Here is a 10048-nt window from a genome sequence, read left to right on the forward strand (position 1 = left end):
TTACTGTTAGTGTATTTTATGTGTGGCCCAAGACAATTCTTCTTCCAGCGTGGCCCAAGGAAGCCAAAACATTGGACACCCCTGCCCTGGAGTTTAGTGGTATCAGTCATTTAATGATGGCCATTGGTGGCATTGGGGAACAGGAAAATTGTTAAAAGCCCTAGGAAAATCCAAAAACAAAAGGACAACCTCATTGTGAATAGATTTGGGAGAGTTAGGGACATACAAGTCTCTAACAAAATAACTTCAGAGGAACCCACATATACTTTATATTACTTTTATTTATATATAATACATAATTACATATTAACCTTCATTTATTATGTACCCCCATACTCATTAAAAACATGTAAAGAACTTACTTAAGAGTAATGGATATGAAACTATTAATACTCTGTTCTAAGAAACAAGCAAAAAGTATTACACGAAGCATGTGATGGAAAGTCCAGGCCCCTTCAGGGGATTTTCCCGAAAACGTTCCCTAACACACTGCTTTCTGTGAGGGAGCTATTTCTTTTCTTTTCCTTCTTTTTCTTTTTCTTTCTTTTTTTTTTTTTTTTTTTTTGGTGGTGGGGAGACAGTATCTCACTCCCTCAACTTTTGGGGCTCAGGTGATTCTCTCTTACCTCAGCGAGTAGCTGAGATCACAGGCATGCACTACCACACCCAGCTAAATTTTTGTATTTTTAGTAGAGACAGGGTTTCACCATGTTGGCCAGACTGGTCTCAAATTCCTGGCCTCAAGTGATCCCGCCTTGGCCTCCCAAAGCGCCGGGATTACAGGCATGAGCCACTGAGCCTGCCCCTGGGAGTTGTTTCTAATGTTCCACCAAGGGTCCGAGTCAGCCGCTCCACAGATGCCGCAGGCCTGCATCTCAGTCAAGTCCCACATGACTCTGGTTGTAAAGATGAGAATTGGAGGACAAGAGAGTTCTCTGCTGTTTTTAAACATTCTCATTCACTGACTATTGCTATTTCAAAAATGACTCCATATCCCCCCTCCCCATCTCACTCCCGTTTCCTATATTTTTACTTTTAGCTGTAGCTCCTCTTGTCTCTTCAAAACCAAAAAGCGCCGTGCCTCTGGTTCATGTGAAGGAAACCATCAGCAAGCCTTATGTAATGTAAGTTTCTCCTTCGTGGAGCATGCTTTTTCCTTTGGGTGGGAGAAGCAAGCTCGGCTAAGCGATATCTTCCACCTTAGCTGCCCCGGGAACTCTGGGATCCTTTTCTGGTGTGTGTGATTGTGTGATTACGGGTCCACCCGTTTACACCTCACAAAGCTGCCTTCTCTTGTTCAGTTAGGGCAGCGTGTGGGGAAGGAGCCTGTCCGTGTTGATGATGTCATTCTCTTCTCCTGCACACTGGGGATGCTCCTTCTCCGAGTGCAGTGCAAGAATGTGCATCCCCTGCCCTCATATTTTACTCTCTGGTGATGCCACAGTTCCAAGAGGGCCTGCAGGCATCCTACCTCCCAGCCTTAGGTAGCTCCTGCATGAAATGAATTAAGGGTCTCTATCAAAGGCCTTCCTTACTCCGAACTATTTTCTATTAGCATGATAATGACCTGATAGTCCTAGACTGTAGACTGTCCCCAGAAAATCTTTTTTATTATGCACATCAAGTGTCTGGGTTGCATAACATACACTCCGTTATATCTTTGCAATAACTGTGAGAGGACCTGGGGATCTGCTTTTTTAAAAACTTCCCTGAGGACCACATTACCCAGGCTCCCTTGCTGGCTGAATGCCGTTTGTACTGGTGGTGGGGGAGGCACCACAGGAGATCAGAAGTTGGGTCAAGGGTATTTCTCCCCACAACTCCAGCCCCTCTCTCATCCCTCCCTGCCTTGGGACCACTCTGGCAGTAGCTGGGTTTCTCCATGACCACAGCTGCAGGTATTGAGAGGGCAGGGCCTGAGGCATTCTTGCTTTTAATGTTTGCACTCTCTCTCACATCAAACATATTAAAATTTACCTGCTTCCCACATTAAATATAATTTTAACCATAAAACTTTTTGAAAGAGTTTGTATAAATTTAACAATTTTGAGCTTAGGCATAAGTTATGCATTTTGTTCACATAATTTAAACTTTTTTGCATTTACATATAACTCTATAAAAGTCTGAGTTTCATTTGACTCATGGGCATGATGTTACTTAGATAAATATTCATTGATTATATTTTTTAAAAAGTTTCCTGAGAAATCCGATCCTCAGCTAGGGTTGAGAACCACAGCGCGGGTGTGTCCACCTGCGGAGCTGAGCAGGCCACCATGTTGGAGGGCCCAGGCCGGCCCATAATGAACCATCTACTTAATCTCTTTGCCTAGGGAGAGCCCTGCTGAAGACTTAAACTGGGTGAATAAGGTCTTCAAGAAGAACAAGCAAAAGACAAGTGGCACCAGAAAAGGCTTCCCAAGACATCCGAGATCCAAAAAACCAAGCGGCAAAGTGCAGTGAGCATGACTAATGTTCCTTAAATCCCACGGAGAGGAGCAGCTTTGGGAACTGTGTTCAGAGAGATTCCGAGGAATAGAGGAGAGTGTAAGGGAGTAGGGGGTGTGGTGGGAGATTGGGCTTTGGAACAGACACATCCGACATAAAATTCCTGCTCTGCCACAACTCCACTCAGCGATCATGGTTGGGACACTTGCTCTCCCTGAGCCTCCATTTCCTGTAAAATGGGGATGATACCACTTCATAAAGTTGTGAGAGTTAAATGTGATCAATGATGTAAATTGCTTCATAGAATGCAGAATGTGTAATAGCTCACAATAAGTAGGTATTATGTTTACATAATTCCCAGAGGTTAACTGGCTACCTCTCTGCTTCTGAAGAGATGCTACTTAAAAACAAAACTAGACAGGCCAGGCATGGTGGCTTATGCCTGTAATCCCAGCACTTTGGGAGGCTGAGGTAGGTGGAACACCTGAGGTCAGGAGTTCAAGTACAGCCTGACCAACATGGTGAAACTCCACCTCTACTAAAAACACAAAAATTAACCAGGCGTGATAGTGTGCACCTGTAATCTCAGCTACTTGGGAGGCTGAGGCAAGAAAATTGCTTGAACCCAGGAGGCAGAGGTTGCAGTGCACCAAGACTGCACCATTGCACTCCAGGCTGGGCAACAAGAGTGAAACCCCATCTCGAAAAAAACAAAACAAAACTGGACAAGTGAGTGCCTACGTGACACTCAAATGTTGCCAGCATACAGTTAAGGGCCCTAGTCAATGTAGGCCTGCTTCCTATAGCTTTTTGACTATATTATGCTGTCTTTGACTTAGTCAGTCAACACTTATTGAGCACCTACTAAGTGCCAAACACTCTCCTGTACTCTGGCAAAATAAAAAATGAATTAAAACTCTATCCCCAAGTTTCAACAGTTTACTCCTAGTCTAACTTTAGATCAAAGATAAGACTAAAACCTAAGAATCTGATGAACTTTGAGCCCCACCTAAACCAAGTTTTAATTTTTTTACTGAGTCATCATATTTTAAGTAAAGCCCCATGCATGTATACAAATAGACTCACAAATTCAAAATGAGAGCCTCAGATTCAAACCAAGTCGGGTATTATTTACAGTTATTTCATTGGGTTATCAAAGTATTCTCTGAATTGGCCAGGCATGTTGGCATGTGCCGGTAGTCCCAGCTATTCAGGAGGCTGAGGCAGGAGGACTGCTTGAGCCCAGGAGTTGGAGTCTGGGCTGGGCAACATAGTATTCTCTGAATGGAACAGACCCACACTGCTATATAATTTGCTTCAAGTCTTTGTTGGTCAGAAAAACCTCTAATCATTCTGAGCAACATCCTTCCTGGTTGTTCTTGTCCCAGGTGGGGTCCCTGGATGGGCACAGGGATTTATCAGACAGACAAGGGTCAGAGGCTCACCCGGCGGCCAAAGGCTCATCTCAAAGTTTAAGCAATACACTTGGTGAGTGGTGGGAAGCAGTATGGTAGAGGAGATTCTCAGAGCTGCTGCAGGAAGTGGAACAAACCACATGTTCTTTCTGGATGACAGGTAGGTAAGGGAGGGTGCAGGACGGCAGCTCGAGGTCCCTGGGTTCATGGGATCAACAATCTCAGCCTGGAATTCTTCTCACTCATTCTTGATCTCCAGCCCCAACACTTCCCTGACCTTTGAGTGTCCTTATCTCTGTCTCTAGGAGCTCATGGTCATGTTTGGCCTTGGGAAGCCACCGATCTGTGGTGGGTGTGGGGAGCCTCCCTGGGACTAGGAGCACTATCTGGAAGCCAAGCCCAGGCCCCAGTTCATTGATTCCAGGGCCAGCTCTCTTCCCACTGCAGCAGAGAAGCGGGAACTGTGCAATTCAGCAAGAGCCACTTTGGTTAACAAATCTTCTGGGAATGAAGGTGCTTTACAAAGAAGCAGGCTGTGATAAAAACAAACAAGACAACATTTATAAACTGTGGGAAGCACTGTTGTCATTGGGTCACACCTCCTGCACCAGGCAGGTGGTTGTCTGCTGCGTTCCTTTACAGAACAGACGATGAGCCTGCCTGGAGATGGCAATTTACCAATTGATGGTCTTACGCAATTCCAAAGGCTGGGGTAAGGGGTAGAAAAGAAAAGCTCAAAAATGTTAGAAATAGAGAAGGGGGGAGTGATTCAGGAAGAGGAGAAACCTGCTCATTTCCTCCCAAATTATAACCACTGTCACATCCATGGCTAGTCCTGTGCAAACTTCCAGTCCCCAGCTGATATCCCTGCGGACAAGCAGAGAGAGGCTAGAACAAAAGCTAAAGTGTAGATGTCCCATACATTATTCAGTGTTGTTTTTTAATCAGAGGTTGAAATTCGTACTCTGATGCAAATTGTATTAGTCAGTTGTTGCTGCTATGATAACACTGCATAACAAACAACCCCCCAAATCTCAGTGGATTACAAAGACAAACATTTGTGTTTCTCTTTCATGGGCCTATGTGTTGGCTGGGATAGCTCTATTTAGGCTGCAGGCTGGGTTAAGTCTGCTCCAGGCCCCTTTCATTCTAGGACCGGCAGTGACGGGTGGGTGTATGCATCAGCCTAGCTTTCCTCTGATAGCCTTGGCTCTCCTCCAGTAAGGGTTCAGTTGTCATCCAACTCTGGATTGTGTCACTGGCCTCAAAGTGAAGAGACAGACTGAGAAATTGAGAGGCTGCCTACAGGCTACAAATGGAGAAGGGGGACACCATCCTGCCCCCAAATCCTCCTAATTCCTACCAAGTCTGTGAGATGCCCCAAGTTTCCACCATAAGAGATCCTTTTCTTTGAGTTTCTACGGAATTTCCCCCATTCCAATGTGAATGTACTAATATAGCTACAACTTACATAGTACTTCCGTGCCCAGCACCATGGCACAGAGAGGTTGAGTAACATGCCCAAAGTTAGACAGTTGGTAGGTGGCAGAGCCAGGATCCCAATTCAGGTTGTCTGTCACCAGTGTCTTCATGTTCCAACTTAGTGATACAGCCTACAAGGGTGGTGGGAGCACTGGGGTGGGAGTCAGAAGTCACAGGGGTTAGCACTGGTTTCTCTATTCTGGCAAGTTACTTTACTTAGTGGGAGTTTCAGTTTCTCTCTGTAACATCCACTCTGCCTTCAACCCATGTTATTTGGGACTTAACTGAGAAGCTGAATGTGGAAGCATCCTGTGTAATTCTGGGTAACAAGACATGTCAGGACCTTATGACCAGTGCCCAGGCCTGCGTGGGACATTTGGGAGGGTCCCGGGGCAGTGTGTAGGACCGGGGCACCAAGAGAAAGGAGCAGAGAGAGGGTATCTGAATGCATGGTTCTGCCTAGGAGCTTTTAGGAATGCAGATTCTTGGGCTCACCCTGCACCTACTGAATCAGAAATGGGGCTGGGGCCCAGTGGTGTGTATTTCACGTAGTCCACCAGATGACTGATGTACGCTGGAGTTTGAGAACCACTGGATTACTGTGGAATAGAAGCACAGAGGAGAGGCAGCGAATTCACTCTGTTAGCTTGGGGATCTCAGGGAACCTGGTGGAGGTGTGGAAGATGAGCAGAAGTTAGTCAGACTGAGGATAAGGGTGTGGGAGGGTATTCCAGGCACATGGGATGGCCCAGAACAAGGAAATAGTCTATGCAAGCAGTTAACTGCAGTTGCAAGGATGGAGGTAGTGGAGAGGCCTGGAAGTGAACTTGGAGATGGGGTGGAAGGTACGTCAGGCTGGCTTGGATGACCAGCTAATGAGGCTGGACTTCCCGTGTGGTGCTGCGGAGTCATTGCAGGGTCTAAGCAATAGAATGACAGATTTGAAAATTATGGAGATTTGAAAATTATCCAAGAATGTACAAGTCGACATCCCAGCATTTCTCTGGGCTCGGCAAGTGTCTTCCTCCAATTTCCCAGAGAGGGCAAGTAACTTGCCCCAAGTCACACAGGAGGTGGAGGCAAGGCTTGGAAGTGAGGTCTTCTGATTCTCCCTTTTGTCTCCCTTCTTTTCACCTGTTCTTCCTCGGCTTCTCCTATCCAGGTCTGCTCCCTGCCCACTCAACTTCCCTCTGCTCTCCACTTCTGAGACAGTTTGGGTCACCTACAGACCTCATCCCAGCCGGATCCAGGAATGCTGCCCTGAGGTGTGGAATTCCTTAGGATGACCTTGAAAGGCAGATACTGCCTGTCCTGTTCTGGGATGCGGTGGTGACTCCTGGGTCTCATTGATCCAGCTCCTTTTATTCTCCCACCTTTCCCTTCCTGGTCACAGTCAAGGTCAACACTAGCCCAGGCAGTACCTTTTGTACTAAGAAAATAGCACCCCTTCCTGGAGAACCTGACTACCAGCCACCGGAAAATTGTCGTAATATGCTGATTTTGTTAGAGCAAGAAACTTGACTGACAACTGCTAGAAAACTACAAAGAACATGCACAGACATGCATAAGTCTGCGAATCGCCTACCCCTTTTGTATGGCACTGTACCCTTGTATAGTGTAAAATCTGCACAACTGTACTCAGCCATCCGGAGACCACTTCAGCCCTATCCCCTTCCTAAAAAGACAAGTATCAGTTGAACTTTCATATGTGGAATGATGTTTCAAACACCCTTTTTTTTTTCTTTTATTATTATTATTATTATTATTATTATTATACTTTAGGTTTTATGGTACATGTGCCGAATGTGCAGGTAAGTTACATATGTATACATGTGTCATGCTGGTGCGCTGCACCCACCAACTCGTCATCTAGCATTAGGTGTATCTCCCAATGCTATCCCTCCCCCCTCCCCCCAACCCACAACAGTCCCCGAAGTGTGATGTTCCCCTTCCTGTGTCCATGTGTTCTCATTGTTCAATTCCCACCTATGAGTGAGAATATGCGGTGTTTGGTTTTTTGTTCTTGCGATAGCTTACTGAGAATGATGATTTCCAATTTCATCCATGTCCCTACAAAGGACATGAACTCATCATTTTTTATGGCTGCATAGTATTCCATGGTGTATATGTGCCACATTTTCTTAATCCAGTCTATCATTGTTGGACATTTGGGTTGGTTCCAAGTCTTTGCTATTGTCAAACACCCTTTTATCACCTCCCACTGGAGGTTACATTTGCAAGCAGCAAAAGACCCTTGTGTAATGAAATGAACCCCCTAACTGGCTTTTGGTGTAGCTTGAGATTTCCAATTTCCATGCATTGGCTATAAAAGGCCTGGCTACTTGCTGAGGACTGCCTAAGGTGTATGAACCTATAAGGGTGATCCCCGGTGGAACTAAGGTTAGGGAAGTCCTAGATGGGGGATTTCCTAGGAAGCTGTGAGCCGACAGAGAGAACTGGAGCTGGAATGGGAGAGAACCTGAGGACCCTGAGGCCAAGCCTGCTTCTCACTGCTCTCCGGCACACTTCCCTGACTCTGGGCCTTTTTGAGGACCAGGGGCAACACCTATTGTCAGTCCCGATGGTGCACAAGATCTGTTTCCCTTCCAGGGTGAGCATCTCAGCTTCCTGCGATCCTTTCAACCCTTCCACTACCCTACTCTGGACAGACTGATGGACGCCAGCACTGATTGGCACTCATGGACCTTCCTCCCAACCTTGGCCTGAGCTTGCTTCTTTGAGATGAGCCAGATCATTTCTAGTCTCCCCAGGATCCTGTCCAAGGGCAAAATGCTTGGGGGCCCAGCAGGACTGAGCCAACGACATACTCCCTGTTTCCTGTGGTGGCAGAAGCCCAAGTTCTGTTGTTTGGTTTTTAATTCTTACAGTGTACTAACAGCTTGGCCTGAGCTGGTCACTGGAATCGCTGGCTGAATTTGCTCAGGCAGCCCAGGCATTGAGATCTTTAGAGCTCCCCCGGGATTATGTGGTGCTGCGGTGTTGAGACAGGGTGCCCTGGAGTCCTGGGTGGCTGTAGAGGAAGAAGGAGGCCAAATGTCCCTCCCCTGCAGCCAACACAAATGAGGGCTCTCTGTCTGCTGTTCACACCTCAGTGACAATGTTCCATGAGGAAGACAACTTCAGCCTCAATTTTTCCAGCCTGTCCAGAAAATAATTGCCCCCCTCCTCCCCAGAGAGCAGACAACCTCCAGGCCCCGCCAGGCCCAGCAAGGAAGCCCTAGCTGCCCACAGGCCTCAGGTACATTTGCTTACCAAATCCTGAAATGCAAAACCCAGAATGAATGGGTGGAGGACGATACTAAACTGGCCTTTGGAGCCTGAGGAGACCATATGCAAATTTAAGCCTGGTGGGGCTGGGGATTTAGGGGGTTGGGGCTCGGCTGCGGCAACAGACCCCACTTAACACAGCCATTTCAGGGAACAAAATGTACTTTTGAGACCCTGAAAATGGTCAAAGTCCCAGGGGTCTTGCATCTTCTGCCTACTCTGGTTGATCTGTGGCCAGACCAGTCAAAGGAAGCAGCTGGAGGTGTGTACTCGGGGGAGACTGACTAGAGAGGCCCGCCTGGCCGCAGGCCTTTCTTCCAGGAGTGGCCTCCATGTTTGCAGAAGCCTGAGGCCTGGGAAAATAGGGGGAGGAGAGTGTCCTCTCTTGCACAGCCCAGGAATGCTTGTTCCCTGGGACCCAAGGAAGACTCGAACTTAATCATAATTATTGTTTTAATTCACAGTCTGTATTTAGAGCCCAGATGCTCTTAATGTCAATTATGTTAAAGTATTAACACATCCACTTGCATATTTCCCTTCACTTGGGTTAATTATTTTTCTTGTTTTGAGGTAATTAAAATAATTGTTCTTACATTAGTTTCAGAGTTGCCAGATAAAATAGAGGACATTTTGTTAAATTTGAATTTCAGATAAACAATGAATAATTATTCAGTAGGAGTATGTCCTCAATATTGCAATTATTTGTAATTTATCTGAAATTCAAATTTAACTGGGTCTCCTGTATTTTTATGTGCTAAATCTGGCAACCCAAATTAGCTTCTTTCTCCTTTTTCTCTTTTTTTTTTCTAATCAACATGAACGAATTGTTACATGTCAGCCACTGTGCTTTGAAACTGGGAGGCCTCGCTTGTGCCCGGGGCAACACCAGAATGCTGTCTTTTCTTCCAGGCAAGCACCTCTGACTGATACCCACAGCAAAACCCCGCCGTAACCCAGCTAACACCTCCAGCTCAACCAGTTCTCAGCTGACCCCATTATCTCTGACTCACCCACTTAGGCTTCTGACTTCTCAGAGGGAGGGAATTAGGTTAATTATGTTGTGATGTTACTTGCCCACCTTTTTAAAGCCATGCAAAGCAGCAGGACCTCTATGCACCCCAGTGCTCTTGTAAAAACCATCTGTGTTGCTCTACATACTTGCCAGCACTTGGGGGAGAAAAACCAAAAACATCTATGGTGGGAGTTGAGGGGCCCCACCCCTCCACAGCACCCTCACAGGGTGCCCTATATTCATATTGGCACAAAAGCCCCATAACCAGTGGGGCCTGTGAGCATCCTGTGGGCAGGGGTTGTGTCTTTTGCATTTGTGTATTCCACACGGTTAGCATCAGAGCTGGAACATAGTAAGTGCTCAATAAACATTGGTTGAATAAATGAACTAATGAATTAGATCATAA

The 10048-nt window shown here is 46.3% G+C and overlaps 1 protein-coding gene across 4 annotated transcripts in view; it reads left to right on the forward strand.

Annotated features, from left to right (window-relative positions):
• Window positions 1–7244, forward strand: part of PNPLA1 (patatin like phospholipase domain containing 1) — a 41809-nt gene extending 34565 nt beyond the window's left edge. Inside the window, exons 7-10 of one of the 4 annotated variants that reach the window (XM_054492551.2) lie at window positions 1040–1124; window positions 2331–2456; window positions 3834–3933; window positions 6505–6582. In XM_054492551.2, the coding sequence (XP_054348526.2) occupies window positions 1040–1124; window positions 2331–2456; window positions 3834–3921 (299 nt within the window). In that variant the 3' untranslated portion in view covers window positions 3922–3933; window positions 6505–6582. Of the gene's footprint in view, window positions 1–1039; window positions 1125–2330; window positions 3367–3833; window positions 3934–6504 lie in introns of those variants that run through there. The other 3 variants (XM_054492550.2, XM_054492552.2, XM_054492553.2) reach the window with 3 other exon arrangements.
• Window positions 7245–10048: the final 2804 nt, after the last annotated feature.

Source organism: Pongo pygmaeus, chromosome 5 (genome assembly GCF_028885625.2).
Source record: "Pongo pygmaeus isolate AG05252 chromosome 5, NHGRI_mPonPyg2-v2.0_pri, whole genome shotgun sequence".
Lineage (NCBI taxonomy): Eukaryota > Metazoa > Chordata > Mammalia > Primates > Hominidae > Pongo > Pongo pygmaeus.